General features: G+C 55.6%; 1 protein-coding gene across 3 annotated transcripts; it reads left to right on the top strand.

The window, feature by feature from the left end:
- Positions 1-7,583: 7,583 nt before the first annotated feature.
- On the top strand, positions 7,584-16,161 carry LOC105487236 (ring finger protein 215). 3 transcript variants are annotated; one of them, XM_011750619.3, is made up of 9 exons: positions 7,587-7,978; positions 8,247-8,390; positions 8,869-8,940; positions 9,021-9,106; positions 10,519-10,675; positions 14,596-14,715; positions 14,792-14,935; positions 15,184-15,286; positions 15,375-16,161. In XM_011750619.3, the coding sequence occupies exons 1-9, from the start codon at positions 7,691-7,693 to the stop codon at positions 15,395-15,397; spliced, it is 1,137 nt and encodes a 378-aa protein (XP_011748921.1). In that variant the 5' UTR covers positions 7,587-7,690; the 3' UTR covers positions 15,398-16,161. The 3 variants fall into 3 exon arrangements, with proteins under 3 accessions (XP_070936497.1, XP_070936498.1, XP_011748921.1); XM_071080396.1 differs by having other exon boundaries at positions 7,584-7,978; positions 14,599-14,715; positions 15,184-16,161; XM_071080397.1 differs by having other exon boundaries at positions 7,586-7,978; positions 15,184-16,161.
- The last annotated feature ends 1,694 nt before the right edge of the window (positions 16,162-17,855 follow it).

Below are 17,855 nucleotides of genomic sequence, written 5' to 3'. Positions count from 1 at the left end.
AGGCTGGTGGCACGCAGAGATCTAGGAGAAGCGTTGGGGTGGCAGTCCTAGTGCTGACAGAGCCCTGTGCTTCAGATTCTTCTTGGGGGGAAGCTCTGTGCACAGAAAGGAGCACTGGACTGGGAGTCCGGTGTGTGAACTGGAGACCATGTCCTTGCTTAATGTGCTGCCGTGACTATTCTGCAAGGCGCACATTTGGGGGTCTCCTCAGGGCTGCTGGCCCGTGCCTTCTAGACCTTGGTTGTTTCCTCACTAAAATGAGGGCACTGGCCTTGAGATCAGAGGCCTCCTGCGTGCCCTGGCCTCAGAATATGTGGTGCCAGGGGGAAGGGGGTGGCAAAGAGATTGGCTCTGTGATTTGAGAGTTGGAAAGAACAGTCTTTTAAACCCTTCAACAAATATTTGTGGAACACTCCACTTCCACGGGGCCAGGGCAGCACGAACTCTCTGGAAAGCCCTTGTGCCTGCAGGCAGCCATGCAGAAAAGCCCTGGCCCCAGCCTCCTCCCCTCCTCCCAGCCCAGCCCTGTGGGGCTTGCAGCCGCCTCAAGTCACCTGCCTCCTCTGGGTGTCTGTGATCTGGTGAGAGAACTAATCCCATCGCTGTGAAAATTGCAAGTGAAGTAATGGCTGGGGAAGAGGTGGGCGCACACAGGTGAGGGATTATTATGACTATTGTGTTGCTTCTGAAGGCACATCAGAGAGTGAGAAACTCAGCCTGTCTGGCTCCTCCCCTGAGCCCCATTTCCTCCTCACTTCCGCAGTCCAGCCTGGCTTTGCAAAGAAACAAAATCCTCTCCCCACCCCACTTCCCACACTTGAACCCCTGATTAAGTCCTTTACCTTCCTGGGTATCACTGTCTAATCCCTAAGCCCTTTCTCACCAGTCTCCAGTTGTCTCCAAGAGCCAAATCCCTTTAGAATGATGTGGCCCAGATAGCTGTGAGCACAGAGGCAGGGGGCAGGGAGCTGGGACCTCAGGACTCCCCCAGAGGGGAGGGGAGGGCCGGAGGGGTGCTGGGGGCCCCTGCTGTGGCTTTGGCGCTAGCTGGCAGGGGCCTGGAGACTTCCCTTGGGAAGGATGGGTTGCCATTTCCACCCCAAATAGAGCTAAAATAGAGTCCAGATTCCATAGGCAAGCTTGTTCCCACGCCAGTGACCTCTCAGAGCAGAATGGCATAGGGGTGGGCCCACCAACTCTGGAACCAGACTACCTGGGTTTGGGTCCTGGTTCTATAACTTAGCAAAGTTACTTGACCTCTGCCTCAATTTCTCATCTGTAAAGTGGCAGTGATAATCTTACTACCTCATATGATTGGAATGAGATTAAATGAGCTAATTCATAAAAAGAACGTTGAAGAGTACCTGGAACACAGTGAAGCTATTGGCTGGTTTTTTTTTTTTTTTTTTTTTTAATTTTTTGTGGGTTTTTTTTTAGAGATGGGGGTCTCACTATGTTGCCCAGGCTGGTCTTGAACTCTTGGCCTCAAGTGATCTTCCCACCTTGGCCACCCAAAGTGCTGGGATTACAGGTGTGACCCACTGTACCCAGCTGGTATCAACTGTTTTGACTTGCATTTTCTGTTCCTTCTCTTGAATATTCTTGCCATTCAGGTGCTAGCCCACACACCAGCTCTTAGAGGGGTCTCCCTTCCCTGGTAATGAGGCTGAAGTGGCCTCTGGCCACCAGCACCTCTCTGATGCTATTTTTTCTCGTTCCTGTGGCACCTACTGTGGCCCGAAATGATCTTGCTTGTGTATGTGGTTATGGTTTTCTATCTGTTCTCAAGGGCAGAAACCATTGCTGGTTACGGTCACTGCTCCATGCCCAGTGCCTAGCACCGAGAAGACCTTTGATATCCATTTGTGGGAATGACACTCACCCTGTCCCTGAGAGCTGGGCCCAAGGAAGGAGCAGGAATCCCTAGACTTTGTAGCCCATGCCACAATTACGCTGCGGCTACTTTGCATCTGCCCTGTGTGATCTTGAGTGAGTTGTCGACCGTCTGAGCATGTGGGTGAGTGGAGGGAGGTGGCAGATGGAACTAAACAATCAAGGGACACTTTAAGATCTTTGAAGACAACTTATTTTATGTGCTGGAGCTCATGTCCATAAGGTAAAGGGATCTTAGGGACCTCCATGTTCTAAAAATACCACCACCTCAGGCCTGGCCGTCCCTGTTGCCACTGGGCTGAAGCCCCCACTGATGGTGACACATTCCGTCGAGTTAGGCATTGTCTTCTTCAAGGCCCTTTTTGTACAAAATGAAGCCACTGGGCCCCATGTGGCCACATTCCCCAGGGACCAGCCTGCCACCTGGTGGCAGCTTGATTACCTTGGCCTCTTCCTCATTGGTGGGGCCCAGGTTCATGCTCACTGGAACAGACACATACTCTAGATGTGGATTTGCCTTCCCTGCCCTTCATCCTTCTGCCAGCATCACCATCTGTGTACTCATGGAATGCCTCATCCATTTGTATGGCATTTGCACAGCCTGGTGTGTGACCAAATAACTCATTTCACAGCAAAGGAAGAGAAGCAGAGGGCTCAGGTTCACAAAATTCACTGGCCTTATCATACACCCCATTCCTGGTACCAATTTTAAAACATTTCATCCTCATCACCACCTGCTTCCACCGCTGAGCTAACATAATCCATGCCTCGCACTTTCATTAATAGCTTTATTTCTTCCTAGGTCCCCAGCAACTTTACAGAGCAAGGAAAGACAGAGGAATTGGGGCCTTCTCCATGCAGGTCTCTGCCCAGCCCAGGGCCAGGAAACCTTGCATCCCAAGAAACAAGCTACTTGGAATCACAGCATGTCTGATGAAAGGCCCTCCCAAGTCATTTAGTCCAGGCTCCCATTTTACAACTGGGGACAAAGGCCAAGAAAATGGAAGTGGGTCGCCGGGTGTGGTGGCTCATGCCTGTAATCCCAGTACTTTGGGAGGCCGAGGCGGGCGGATCACGAGGTCAAGAGATCGAGACCATCCCATCCCGGCTCACACAGTGAAACCCCATCTCTACTAAAAATACAAAAAACTAGCTGGGTGTGATGGTGGGCGCCTGTAGTCCCAGCTACTTGGGAGGCTGAGGCAGGAGAATGGTGTGAACCCGGGAGGTGGAGCTTGCAGTGAGCCGAGATCACGCCACTGCACTCCAGCCTGGGCGACAGAGCGAGACTCCGTCTCAAAAAAAAAAAAAAAAAAAAAAAGAAAAAAACAAAGAAAATGGAAGTGGCTTGCCCAGAGGCCCATGGCGAGAGAATGACAGCCCTGTCCTCTCTAGCTCCCCACCCTCTCTTGGGAGCTTGGATCTGTGGGTTGGGCTACTCCAGAGAGAGCCCACAGGGCTGAGCATCCTGTCGTCCATCCCTGGGAGCAGGGCAGCCTGCTTGTCTCTTAGCTGGCATCCCTTCCCTCCCTTCTGGGGTCCTCCAGTCCCCTCCTACTCAGACACTCCACTCCTAGGCAGGGCCTCAAGGTCACTCATCTCCTTGCAGTCAATCTCCCATCCTTGGTGGCCTCATTTCCTGGGCTTACACTGTACCCTGCCCCCCGCCAGCACTGGCTCCAATCTTCACTGTTTCTTTACTCACCCCCTAACCCTCCTCACCCCCTAACCCTCCTCACCCCCAAAGCAGCAGAAAGCCCCTGGCTGGGCTGAGCTACACCCACCCACACTGGGATGACATCTTCCAGCTCTTGTCCCTTCTGGGATAACCAGGGGTTACCCCATGGAAGAACACACCACAGGGAACTGGTTACCCACCAAGTTTGCAAGGGGGCTCCGGCTCCCACTGATGGAAAGCTAGGATGTAGATATTAGTGGGGAAGCAGAACTGTGTTCTAGGTGGCGGACAAGCGTGAACAAGGACCTGCATCTGGTTGGAGTGTGTATGTTGAGGGGTGACTAGGTCCGTGGGGTGAGGGGTAGGGAGAAAGTGGGGATGGGGCAGGCAGAACATGGAGCCAAAGACCTGGCTGATTATAGGGTGCATCCTTGCAACCCTGTGTTGGGGCTGACAGATGGGCTGGAACAGTCACAGAATTGGAGAAGCAAGCCTCTCCACAGGCACCACAGGGGTTCCACGGTGCATTTTGTAGCTTATGAAGAGTGATTTCTTTTTTTTTTTTTTTTTTTTTTGAGACGGAGTCTCGCTCTGTTGCCCAGGCTGGAGTGCAGTGGCGTGATCTCGGCTCACTGCAAGCTCCGCCTCCCGGGTTCACGCCATTCTCCTGCCTCAGCCTCCCGAGTAGCTGGGACTACAGGCGCCCACAACCACGCCCGGCTAATTTTTTGTATTTTTAGTAGAGACGGGGTTTCACCGTGGTCTCGATCTCCTGACCTTGTGATCCGCCCGCCTCGGCCTCCCAAAGTGCTGGGATTACAGGCGTGAGCCACCACGCCCGGCGAAGAGTGATTTCATACGTATGAGAGAACATTAGTGGCCGGGCGCAGTGGCTCACGCCTGTAATCCCAGCGCTTTGGGAGGCCGAAGTGGGTGGATCACGAGGTCAAGAGATCGAGACCATCCTGGTCAACATGATGAAACCCCGTCTCTATTAAAAATATAAAAATTAGCTGGGTGTGGTGGCGGGCGCCTGTAGTCCCAGCTACTCGGGAAGCTGAGGCAGGAGAATCGCTTGAACCCAGGAGGCAGAGGTTGCATTGAGCCGAGATCATGCCATTGCACTCTAGCCTGGGCAACAGAGCGAGACACCATCTCAAAAAACAAAAAACAAAAAAGGTTAGTAACGTATCCAAGTAGTGATCCCTTATCCTTGGGCAATATGTTCCAAGATCCTCAGTGGATGCCCGAAACCTCAGGTAGTGCTGAACACATACTGTGTTTCTTCAATCTGATAACTCTGAGGCCTGTAAGTGACTAACAGGTGGTAACATTTACAGCGTGGGGAAGATTCACATCCAGAGTGGGATAGAGAGGAAGGGCAAGAGATTTCATCACGCTATTCAGAATGGCATGCAATTTAAAACTTACGAATTGTTTATTTCTGGAATTTTCCATTTAATATTTTTTTGGACCTTGGTTGGCTGAAGGTAACTAAAACCTCAGGTAAGAGGAGACTACTGTAGACCGATGGAACAGAACAGATAATCTAGCTACGTGCAGTGGCTAATGCCTATAATCCCAGCACTTTGGAAGGCTGAGGCAGGCAGATCCCTTGAGTCCAGGAGTTCGAGACCAGCCTGGGCAACATGGCAAAACCCTGTCTCTACAAAAAAAAAAAAAAAAAAAGAATTAGCTGGGTATAGTGGCACACCCCTGTGGTCTCAGCTACTTTGGCGGCTGAGGAGGGAGAATCCCTTGACCCTGGGAGGTGGAGGTTGCAATGAGCTGAGATGGCACCACTGCACTCCAGCCTGGACGACAGAGAGAGACCCTGTATCAAAAATAAACAAATACATAAATAATTTTTTGATGCTTAAACTTTTACTTTTCTTATTTATGTCTTTAATCTATATGGAATTCATATTTTGTATATGATGTGTATGTAATAGGGGTCTAATTTCATTTCTTTTCCTAATGGCTAATTGAATTTCTTAGCACAATTTACCAAACAGTCCATGATACTGCCTCCTTCTATCTCCACAAACACAGTGCTTCCTCTGACGTACACCATCTTTAGATGTGTGGGTCAGTTTCTGGCCAATTTCATGTTCCATTTGTCTGTCTTTAGGCCGATATCGGGGGCTGTCGTATATTCGCATCTCACGCTTCTTCAGGAGCAACTTGGTCATCCCATATCAGTGTTCATACAGGTGTTCACTGTAAAATTATTTCAATATTTCTGGAGAAAAAAGAGGTTGTGGCTCATCTGACCCTTGCCCTTATATCACCATACAATTTTTTTTTTTTTTTTTTTTGAGACAGTCTCGCTCTGTTGCCCGGGCTGGAGTGCAGTGGCACCAACTCAGCTCACTGCAAGCTCCACCTCCCGGGTTCATGCCTCAGCCTCCCGAGTAGCTGGGACTACAGGTGCCCCCCACCATACCCGGCTAATTTTTTGTATTTTTAGTAGAGACGGGGTTTCGCCTTATTAGTCAGGATGGTCTCAATCTCCTGATCCCGTGATCCACCCACCTTGGCCTCCCAAAGTGCTGGGATTACAGGCGTGAGCCACCGCACCTGGCCCACCATACAATTTTTTTTTTTTTTTTTTTTTTTTGAGACGGAGTCTCACGCTGTTGCCCAGGCTGGAGTGCAGTGGCGCGATCTCGGCTCACTGCAAGCTCCGCCTCCCGGGTTCCCGCCATTCTCCTGCCTCAGCCTCCTGAGTAGCTGGGACTACAGGCGCCCGCCACCTCGCCCGGCTAGTTTTTTGTATTTTTAGTAGAGACGGGGTTTCACTGTGGTCTCGATCTCCTGACCTTGTGATCCGCCCGCCTCGGCCTCCCAAAGTGCTGGGATTACAGGCTTGAGCCACCGCGCCCGGCCCCACCATACAATTTTTAAAGGCTCAGGTTTCAGATTGAGCCAGCTCCCAGCAGCCCCAACCCTTGGAGAAACAGACAATAGTGGGACAGTAGTTAGCAGTTAGGACAGTAGTTAGTAGTTAGGACAGTAGTGGGACTTCCACATTCCAGTAGACATTTGAGTTATTTGCTGGGGGTGAGGCAGGGTTGATTTTACACGGTCCTTATGTATGTATGTATATGTGTATGTATGTATGTACGTATGTATGTATGTATGTTGAGACGGAGTTTCACTCTTGTTGCCCAGGCTGGAGTTCAATGGCGCCGCAACTCCGCCTCCCGGGTTCAAGCGATTCTCTTGCTTCAGCCTTCTGAATAGCTGGGATTAGAGGCATGCACCACCACGCCTGGCTGATTTTGTATTTTTAGTAGAGATGGGGGCGTTTCTCCATGTTGATCAGGCTGGTCTCGAACTCCCGACCTCAGGTGATCTGCCTACCTCGGCCTCCCAAAGTGCTGGGATTACAGGTGTTAGCCACCGCGCCCGGCCTATGGTGCCCATTTCACAGATGAGGGAAGTGACCCAGCCTCTCAGTCCTACTGAGGCACTGGGTCCCTGCCCGCTTCATCTTGCCTTGCCCCCCAGCCCCTTTCCCCTGCCCCTTCATCTCCCCCGTCGGCTTCCCATGCCAGTCTCTGGTTCTCTGCCTCCTGCTGTTTAGTGGGGTCGAGACAGGGAGGACCGGGGAAGAGAGGGACGTGACTTGGCCCTGGCCACCCCGTGGGTCAGTGGGGCTGCCGCAGAATAAGGGCCTGCCACCAGGTCCCTTAGACATCCCTTGCTCCTGCCCTTCTCGGGCTCTGATCGTGTCTCTGCTCCCCCAGGTCGCCCTTTTCAACTATTTTCCTGTCTGCCCCGCTGACGCGTCCGCCGCCGGAACACCCCGCTGGCTGCGAGAACCTCCTCTCTCTGACTTCCCGCCTTCCTGCTGAGATCCCGGTTCCGCCCCTCTCCAGCACCCTCGGCCGCTAGCGCCTAAGCTCTCCGCGGCCACCAGGGGGCGCCCGCGGCCAAGTCTGGGCGCGGGAGACGCCAAGCGCCCACCCCGTTCCTCCTGGTGCCCCTCCCCGTCCGGCCGCGGCCCCGCCCCTCCCGGCGCCCCGCCCCGTCCGGCAGCGGCCTCTCTCCCTCCGATACCCCCGCGCCCGGGACCCCCGGCCCCACTGTTGCGCCAGCTCGTCGGGTCGGGCCATGGGCCCTGCCGCTCGCCCCGCGCTGAGATCGCCGCCGCCGCCGCCTCCGCCGCCGCCCCCGTCGCCGCTGCTGCTGCTGCTGCCCCTGCTGCCGCTGTGGCTGGGCCTGGCGGGGCCCGGGGCCGCGGCGGACGGCAGCGAGCCGGCGGCCGGGGCGGGGCGGGGCGGAGCCCGCGCCGTGCGGGTGGACGTGAGACTGCCGCGCCAGGACGCTCTGGTCCTGGAGGGCGTCAGGATCGGCTCCGAAGCCGACCCGGCGCCCCTGCTGGGCGGTCGCCTGCTGCTGGTGAGCGCTGCTGAGCCATCTGGCCGCATCACTAAACCCCTCTCCCAACCCTCCCTAGAGACCCCGCACCCAGAAGCGACGTTCATCCTCCACCAAGCCCTGACAGTCCAGCGCCCCTCCCCAGGCTCCCCAGGCACCCAGCATTCAGGCTTCCCAAACCTGAGAGCCAGATGCTCTCCGAACTCTGGCCTTGCACCCACTGTGATGACCCCGGCTCCCTCCTCCCCAACACCCTGCCTCCCGCTGCTCATGGCCCCTTGCCACACAGATGGACATCGTGGATGCTGAGCAGGAGGCGCCGGTGGAAGGCTGGATTGCAGTGGCATACGTGGGCAAGGAGCAGGTGGCCCAGTTCCACCAGGAGAATAAGGGCAGTGGCCCGCAGGCCTATCCCAAGGCCCTGGTCCAGCAGGTGCAGGGGATGTCTAGGGGGGAGGGGCTGGAGGAAGGGATTCCAAGGCATCTGCTAGAGCCAGGCCCTCCTTAGATGGGCCCTTAAGAGCTTGCAGAGAAGCCCTAGGCCTGGGTGGGTCAGGGCACCCCAGTTTGAAGAATGGAGTCAGTACGGCTTCGAAGCAGGGAGGTGAGAAGAGGCCAGAGAGAGGTTGGGAAGCTTGACCAGGCTCTGAGAGTATGGGATGAGGGGGGAGCTGCTGCTAGCAGCCACTGTGGGGACTGCCCTGCTAGGACCCGGGAAGGCACAGCGCATCTGGAAGGGAGGCAGGAGGAAGGAAGCAGTTTCCACCTTTGACTTCCAGGAGCTTATGGCTAGTCTGTCCAGAGTTTTGCTCACTGCAGGGCCAGGAACTAAGAGCAGCTGGGGCTGCAGGTGGTGAGACAGGTGTGCAGGCAGGGTATATGTTAGCCTCTTGCCTTCTATCCCTCTGCAGATGCGGCGGGCCCTCTTCCTGGGAGCCTCTGCCCTGCTTCTCCTCATCCTGAACCACAACGTGGTCCGAGAGGTAAATCAGACCAGGCGGTGAGGGTAAGCAAGCTGGGGAAAGGGAGACCCAGGCCTGCTGACTTCCTTGTCTCCCTGCAGCTGGACATATCCCAGCTTCTGCTTAGGCCAGTGATCGTCCTCCATTATTCCTCCAATGTCACCAAGCTGTTGGATGCACTGCTGCAGTGAGTTGGCATTTAGACTTCAAAGGACTGACCCTGGGTACAGAGAGCCCCTGGCTCTCCCATGGGCTGAGGGGGCTTGGGACCAGGGTCTTACCTGTTAGCCTTTTTTTTTTTTTTTTGAGATGGAGTATCACTCTTGTTGCCCAGGCTGCAGTGCAATGGTGCAATCTCGGCTCACTGGAACCTCTGCTTTCCAGGTTCAAGCGATTCTCCTGCCTTAGCCTCTCAAGTAGCTAGGATCAGAGTCATGTGTCACCACACCCAACTAATTTTTTGTATTTTTAGTAGGGACAGGGTTTCACCACGTTGACCAGGCTGGTCTTAAACACCTGACCTCAGGTCCACCTGCCTTGGCCTCCCAAAGTGCTGGGATTACAGGCGTGAGCCCCCGTTGCCACTACTGCTGCTGCTGCCCCTGCTGCCGCTGTGACTGGGCCTGGTAGGGCCCGGCCTAACTGTTAGCTCTTTTTTTTTTTTGAGATGAAGTCTCGCTCTGTTGCCCAGGCTGGAGTGCGGTGGTGCGATCTCAGCTCACTGCAAGCTCCGCCTCCTGGATTCACGCCATTCTCCTGCCTCAGCCTCCCAAGTAGTTGGGACTATAGGTGCCCACCACGATGCCTGGCTAATTTGTTTGTATTTTTAGTAGAGACAGGGTTTCACCGTGTTAGCCAGGATGGTCTTGATCTGCCGACCTCGTGATCCGCCTGTCTCAGCCTCCCAAAGTGCTGGGATTACAGGCGTAAGCCACCGAGCCTGGCCAACTGTTAGCTTTAAGACTGCCCTTTCGGCTGGGAATGGTGTTTCATGCCTGTAATCCCAGCACTTTGGTAAGCCGAGGAAGGAGTATTTCTTGAGTCCAGGAGTTTGATACCAGCCGGGGCAACATGACAAGACTCAGTCTCTACAAAAAAAAATACAAAAATTAGCTGAGTGTGGTGACACATGCCTGTAGTCCCAGCTAATCGGGAGGCTGAAGTGGGAGGATCACTTGAGCCCTGGGGGTAGAGGCTGCAGTGAAATGTGACTGTGCCACTGCACTCCAGCCTGGGTGACAAAGGGAGGCCCTGTCTCAAAAACAAACAAACAAACAAACAAAAAAGACTGCCCTTTCCCAGGCTGAAAACTGGGTGAGGGGATGGGAAGGAGGTGCCAGAGCCTGGAGCTTGGAGCAAGGAGGTGGCTCTGTGGGCAGAGGGGACTGGCCCCAGCAAGGAGGAAGGTGGACTCCCTGGGCTTGCAGGCTTCCCTGGCCTGGCTGGTGTGAAAACTGGAAAAACCAATAGAGAGAAAAGGCCTGGGGTAAAGTGGAAGGCCAACAGGGGCGATAGTCATAGGTACCCTTTTCCTGCAGAGCTGGGATTGGGTGGGTCTGGGCCTCTCTTTCCAAGAGTCCTTCCATCTGGCCCTCCCAGGAGGACCCAGGCCACAGCTGAGATCACCAGCGGAGAGTCCCTGTCTGCCAATATTGAGTGGAAGCTGACCTTATGGACCACCTGTGGCCTCTCCAAGGATGGCTATGGAGGATGGCAGGACTTGGTCTGCCTGGGAGGCAGTCGTGCCCAGGAGCAGGTGGGTGCTAGCAGATGACATGGGGCCTAGGGAAAGGAGGCTCATGGGGCCACATACATGGCCTTGTCTTGCAAATCCTGTGGCTTCTCCCTACCGTGGTGGCAAGGACGGCCTGTCCCACCCCACAGGAGTGCTGTGAGTGTTCAGAGACATGGTGCAGGTGGGCGCTCAGTGGGGTGCCTGGGCCAGGTCACGTGCAGTCAGTGTTAGCTGCTGTCCTCACGTTCTGCAGGCATTGGGAAGCCTTATTTTACTGTCTGTAGAATAAAGTTCAGACCCCTTCGCGTGCCTTTCACAGCTCTCTGCATCACTCACTCACTCTGTTTTTCTAGTCCTTTTTCCTATGCTCTGGCCACCCTGTACCAATGACTACACATGCCCTGGCCTTCTGCCACTGGGCCTTGTCTACGCCTGGCTGTAGACGTGGACACCTTTTCTCTCTGTGTCCACACGTCCTAGTCTAGCTAGAACCTTCACAACTCATCCTGCCACTGTTCTTTGGAAAGCCTCGCTCACAGCCCAGCTTGAAGTCCCCTCTCTCCCTCTTGTATCACAGCAAGGCGTGGTCAGGCTGTTCCTGGGCTTCTTGGGACAGCCCATCCTGCTTTGTCTCCTGACAGCCAGGACTGTGTTTTATCGTCTCTGGATTTCCAGCGCTTGGCATCAGGGCATTCAAGGGTATTCTGTCCACAAGCATTTCTTGAGTCCTGGACTGCTGGGCAGTCACCTCCCAGTCTCCTAGTGTACAGCCTCCAGCAGGTGTTGGCCACTGTGGGCTGTGCAGGGCAACTTCCAGTGGGGCAATCTTGGGATCGAATCCTGGCTCGGAAACATTAGCTGACTGATCTCAGGCTGGGAGTTTCACCTCTCTGGCCTCGGGTTCCTCATTTGTGAACAGGGACGGTATTCTGTGTATCCCTGTCATGGGTAGCCCACACAGGCCTCTGGACAGGTCAGGCATTGGTGAGAGGCCTGGGGTGGGGCTGTGTGCAGTCTGCATGTCGGTCTGGCTGCTCCAGAGGGCAGAGCTGAGCAGCCTTAGCCAGGCTGCAGGCCGAGGTCAAGGTGGTCCCAACCCAATTATTGGGTGGCCATGGCCGCTGAGGTGTCTGACGGGTGGCTGGAGTAGGCATCTCAGTGGCTGGCCTGATGGGCGTTGGGCTCTCAGTCCTGACCCCAGGGCCCAGTCACCATCCCTCCAGCCTCTGGGAGTCCAGAGCAGCAACACTCATGTATCAGGAAGGTCTGATGAACAGCAATGACACGATCTTGGCTCACTGCAGCCTTGACCTCCTGGGCTCAGGTGACACTCCCACCTCAGCCCCCCAAGTAGCTGGAACTACAGGCACATGCCACCATGTCTAGCTAATTTTTGTATTTTTTGTAGAGATGGGGTTTCGCTGTGTCGCCCAGGCTGGTCTCGAACTCCTGAGCTTAGGCAATCTGCCCACCTTGGCCTCCCAAAGTACTGAGATTACAGGTGTGAGCCACCACCCCTGGCTAATGAACCGTTCTTACTGCTCTTCCTGCCCTCCATCCTCACCTGGGGCTCTACAAGGTACATTCCCCAAGATGCACTGAACCTGGGGCACATAGGGCTCCCCAGGATGCAGTGAGCCTGGCGAGGCTGGGTCTCTGGCCTGCAGCAGAGCTTCAGGCTGGCCACACCGTCAGCCCAGCCAGCTGGCTGCTCTGAGGCATGGAGCTGTAGAGCAGGCTCTGCCCTGGAGAACTTACGCCATAATGGCCACTCAGTCCTGGCATGGGGCTCAGGAGTGTCACTTTGTCTCCTGACAGCCAGGGCTATGTTTTATCATCCCTGGATTTCCAACACTTGGCATCAAGGGCATTTAAGGGTATTCTGTCCGCAAGATTTTTTTTTTTTTTTTTGAGACAGCGTTTCACTCTTGCTGCCCAGGCTGGAGTGCAATGGTGCGATCTTGGCTCACTGCAACCTCTGCCTCCTGGGTTCAAGCAACTCTCCTACTTCAGCCTCCCAAGTAGCTGGGACTACAGTCCTGTGCCACCACACACCAGCTAATTTTTTGTATTTTTAGTAGAGACGGGGTTTCTCCATGTTGGTCAGGCTGGTCTTGAACTCTCGACCTCAGGTGATCTGCCCGCTTCGGCCTCCCACAACGCTGGGATTACAGGCCTGCGAGCTACCGCGGCCGGCCCACAAGCATTTCTTGAGTTACTTCTCTGCCATGCAGTGATGCCCCAGTCTCCTGGTATACAGCCCCCAGCAGGTGTTGGCCAACTGGGCTGCTCTAGCCCTGGGCTCATGGGGGCCCAGTCTGGAGAGGAGATAGGCCAGAGACATGCTGTCACTGCTGGGGTGAGCACAGAGCTGGTGGTGACCCCGGGACCCTCTAGGGCATGGTAAAGGCACTCAGCCTGGGGCTTGGGGACAGCTTCCTAGAACAGGTGGCACTGCCCAGCTGCAGCTGGAGGAGAGAAGAGGGCAGGATGGAGAGGGGAGTTGGGGCTCACAGACACTTCCCAGTGAGGGCCCCCAGAGCACCTCCACTCTGAGCAGAGCAATGGCCTGTGGCACTAGCAGCACCCAGGCTTGTCTAGAGCTGTGAGCTCTTCACATCAGGTCATTTCTCAGCCCCTCTTCCCCACATGACGGTGGATGAACTTCAGCATCGGTCAGGGAAGAACACGATGGCAGAGCAGCACTCAGCTGCAGAGAGCTTTGAAGTGAATGTGTGTATTAGTCCTAAGACATCCACAGACCCTGTGCAGAGGCGCACCTGAGGGAGCGTGCTGTGTTTTGCTTACTCCACCGCACCATCTCGTGAGCCAGCTGTTGAGTAGTCAGAGCCCAGCAGCCACACCACATCTGGGGCGAGTTGAGTCAAGATCCTTGTTGTTCCCTCAGTCACTCTGAGGCTGCCCAGGGGCCTGAGACCCCCAGGCTTTACAGTGTTCTCTCAGTCACATTTCCTTTCCAGATTCACTCATTCCACAAAGATGATGGGAGGTACTGGGTTAGAGTGGTGGCCACATCAGCTATGGTTACCTCCCACAGATAGGAGCACACAGATCCCCAAGGGCAGCTGCAAGACAACGCTGGGTAGAGCAGGTGTGAGGAGGGCGGGGCAGCCGGAGGTTAGGGGGCACATTCACCCGGCCGTAAGAGGTCAGGGAGCTTCTAGAGCAAGATGTGGTGGAGGCAGTAGCTGAGAAAAGGGATAAGGTGGAAGAGGGTTCCCAAGACAGGGAACAGTATGGAGAGGCACAGACACGGGAGGGAGCCAGGAGCACAGGACACTGAGAGGAGGCAGGTGGCACTACAGGGAAGGAGCTCAGGCAGGGGAGCTGCGGGGCCTGGTGTACAGGGGAGAACCCTCTGGCTGTGGGTGGGAAATGGGTGGCAAGGAGGGCATGAGAGACCACCCCCCAACCCAGGAGAACAAAGCAACAGGCCTTGGGGGCTGGCTCCCTCCCGTACTGGGGGGTGTGAACGTTCAGGCTGGATGGGTGAGTGGGTGATGGCAGGGCCTGAGAAAGCTGATCAGGAGGAAGTGCAGGAGGATGGGGGTGGGAGAGTGAGCAGGTCCCAGGGTGGGTGCTAGGTTGCTGGGTGCTGGGCTGGGGAGTCTCTGAGGCTACCAGATAGAAGCTTCTGTGTGTGCAAAACATCAGGTTTGTTGCCCAGTGAGCCCTGGGCTGGGAATGGATGTGGCTCCTCTTGAAGCTGGATGGGAAAACGTGTAGGGCAGAGTGAGTGATCCTGAGAAGCACACAGTGGGAGGGACGGAGCCTTCGGAAGAGGAAGCTGGGGACTGCAGGGACACAGAGGCCATCAGCACACCTCACCTGCCTGCTCCCTGGCGTTCCTGGGGGTAGATGTTCCTAAGGGAGGCGTGTGGGGGCGGCCCCGTGTCCCTGATGACTGCTTCCCTCCCCAGAAGCCCCTGCAGCAGCTGTGGAATGCCATCCTACTGGTGGCCATGCTCCTGTGCACAGGCCTTGTGGTCCAGGCCCAGCGGCAGGCGTCGCGGCAGAGCCAGCGGGAGCTCGGAGGCCAGGTGAGAGCCAGCCCCAGGGAGCCCCAGAGCCCTCAGCCCTTGGGCCTGCAAGACCGTGCCTGTCCTCTCCCCACAGGTGGACCTGTTTAAGCGCCGCGTGGTGCGGAGACTGGCATCCCTCAAGACACGGCGCTGCCGGCTGAGCAGGGCGGCGCAGGGCCTCCCGGAGCCGGGTGTTGAGACCTGTGCTGTGTGCCTGGACTACTTCTGCAACAAGCAGGCTAGTGCCCTGGGTAGAGACCAGCCATCAGCTCACCTGTGATGCCTCCCACCTTACTCCCAGGACCTTGGAACCACCCCCACCAGGCCCTTCTCCTTCAGCCCCCAGGGCTACAGAGCAGAATTTCAGTGGGGTGGGGGAAGCGGTGAGGTTTCAGTTCCCCAGCTGAGGTGAGGGGCATGGGACCAGGCACCCCCATGTGGAGTCCTGCTTCAGTGGCCTGAGACCTTCCTCTCCCACCCCTGTAGTGGCTCCGGGTGCTGCCCTGTAAGCACGAGTTTCACCGAGACTGTGTGGACCCCTGGCTGATGCTCCAGCAGACCTGCCCACTGTGCAAATTCAACGTCCTGGGTGAGCACCAGGGGCAGGGGCCCTTGGCCTACTCCGCCTGCTCCTCACCTGATGCCTCCCTCCCTGTTCTTCTTCCTCTCCCTTGCAGGGAACCGCTACTCTGATGATTAGCTGCCCAGCTGGACTCTGCACGTGGGGATGGACCCTTCCTGCCTGCTCCCCGGTCCTCAGCCTGGGCTCCCAGGACAGGACAGGATGGGACAGCAGGATAGACAGGACAGCAAGCCCATTGGGTGGGAGGAAGGATGAGGGCCCCACTGTGTCCATACTGGGAAGGGGGGCTCCACAGCTACAGGCTGAGGATCTAGGGCCGGGACCTGTCAGTCAAGGAAGAGGTCACTTTAGGACCTTCTCTGTAATCCTGTGACATGAGTCTGCCCTCCTCACAGGCAGCTCCCAGGTCAATAGGGAAGGAGAATATGGGGCCAGTGTAGCTGTTCCCAGGGTTCTGGGAGCTCCCTGTGGCCTGTCTGGGAATCCCTGGAGGCTGAGACTACAGTGGCCAGGTTTTGTGCTTATTTATTGGGGGGTGGGTTGAGGGAGGAGCTATCTGGCCTTGGGGTACCCTGGCCTGACCGTCTTTCAGGATACGTCTTGGTCAAGGCTGTCTGCCTGTTGCCCTTGGTCCTTGGGCACTGGGAGCCATGGGTGCCACTGCCTGTCCAGCCTGGCTCCCTTCTTGGGCCTGGCTAGGACCAGAGGCCTTAGATCCTGTTCTGGACTCCTTGGCTGTGGCTTTGTGTTGCCGACCGGGATACTCGAAGCCACAGGATCAATGTAGTGCCTCATCCAGGGGCATCCATTTTTTTTTTTTTCAAAGAGTTGGGGTAGGGAAGGTTTAATAGTAAAATAAACGTGGCTATATTTTAACATAAGATGTAAAATGTGTATGGGTGTTTTAAGATTTTAAAGTTATCTTAGGTTCTACTGCCTGTGGTAGAGGGAATTCTGAGATGGCCCCCAAGATGTCCCCCTGCCACCTGCCGTGAACATGTCTTGCATTAATATACTCTCTGGAACTGTGACTCAAAGGGATTTTATTTATTTATTTTTATTTTTTGAGATGGAGTTTCGCTCTTGTTGCTGAGGCTGGAGTGCAATGACACGATCTCAGCTCACTGCAACCTCCGCCTCCCGGATTCAAGTGATTCTCCTGCCTCAGCCTCCCAAGTAGCTGGGATTACAGGCATGCATCACCATGCCCAGCTAATTTTGTATTTTTAGTAGAGATGGGGTTTCTCCATGTTGGTCAGGCTGGTCTCGAACTCCCGACCTCAGGTGATCCACCTGTCTCGGCCTCCAAAAGTGCCGGGATTACAGACGTGAGCCACCACGCCCGGCTTCTTGGAGGGATTTTACGCCCATGGTAGGGTTGTCTTATGGCAAGCTGACCTGAAGATAGGGAAAGTATTTGAGTGAGCCTTGCCCTAACCACATGAGCCTATTCAAAGTAGTTTTCTGCTGGTAGAAGAGGAGGAAGTCAGGGATTTGAAGCATGTAGGGGATTCAGTGCATGAGAAATCCTCTGTTGCTGACTTGAAGATGGAGGGAGCCCCATGGTAAGTGGGCAGCCTCTAGGAGCTGAGAGAGGATCTGGCTTACAGCCAGCCAGCGAGGACACGGGGACCTCAGTCCCATGGCTGCAAGGATCAGAATTCTGCCAAGTGGAGCTCGGAAGCCAGTTCTTCCCCAGAACCGGCAGAAAGGAACGCAATCTGGTAGATGCCTCAATTTCAGCCCTCTGGGACCCCGAGCAAAAATACCCAGCCACACAGAATCTGGACTTGTGACCTCTAGAACTGGGAGCTAATGAATACATGGCTGCGGAGTTGGTGAGGTCCTACCCCTGGACTTGGGCACAGGCCTCCTGGCTCAGGGTGCTGAGGGTTGGTGCTCCCCTGAGAGGGGGGTGCCCGGGGCACCCCAGCCTCCCTCAGGATCTCCTGGGCCCCTCAGAAGCAGGAAATTGGGCTGACCAAGGCTGTGGTAGCTCAGCTATATACATGGCCCCTCTTGACCCTTCTCTCTGAACTGAAGCGCTCTGACGGCCTCTTCACCAAGGGAAAATGCTTCAGGCATCTGGGAGCATGTACCCTGAGAAGGCCTCAGCAAGTTTTTGGAGACTGTCTTTCACAGGTGAAGTGGCTCAGGGCAGGCTGGTGGCTTCATGAGGAAAACCCCAGAGTCTTGGCCGCATGGCATTCTGGGCTGAAGAGACCCCCAAGGGACAGGGATGGGAAAGGCAGGGTGTCCTCTACTTGGGGGAGGCCTTGCCCTGCCTTCAGTGGCCTCCTGGGGCTATGACCTCCAGGATTTAGAGAAACCTTCATGACGGTCACCATTTCCTCAAGGCAAGGAGTTCCGCAGTGAAAGGAGGCGTGACCTCTTGGGTCCTTAATGTGGCCAGCACAGGTCCAGAACCAGGGTGGGAGGCTGAAGGTGTCGCTGCCCGCTGCCTGATTCAGATGTCCTCACTGGCCCTTCCCCTGTCCACTCCCACCCGACCCCCTTCTGAGTCAGTGCAGGCCACTGAGCCCAGGTTCACCCCTCGTCCCTTGCTCTGGGGAAA

This window comes from Macaca nemestrina, chromosome 15 (assembly GCF_043159975.1).
Source record: "Macaca nemestrina isolate mMacNem1 chromosome 15, mMacNem.hap1, whole genome shotgun sequence".
In the NCBI taxonomy this organism is placed as follows: domain Eukaryota; kingdom Metazoa; phylum Chordata; class Mammalia; order Primates; family Cercopithecidae; genus Macaca; species Macaca nemestrina.
Note: the sequence above shows the minus strand (reverse complement) of the source record. Positions and strands in the feature narration are given on the sequence as shown.

Bases quoted from the DNA above. Each gene is read 5' to 3' on its own strand.
- LOC105487236 (XM_071080397.1), top strand. From the start codon at position 7,691: ATGGGCCCTGCCGCTCGCCCCGCGCTGAGATCGCCGCCGCCGCCGCCT. The intron at 8,391-8,868 runs GTGCAGGGGATG...ATCCCTCTGCAG, and splicing joins CCAAGGCCCTGGTCCAGCAG to ATGCGGCGGGCCCTCTTCCT. The intron at 9,107-10,518 runs GTGAGTTGGCAT...TGGCCCTCCCAG, and splicing joins CTGTTGGATGCACTGCTGCA to GAGGACCCAGGCCACAGCTG.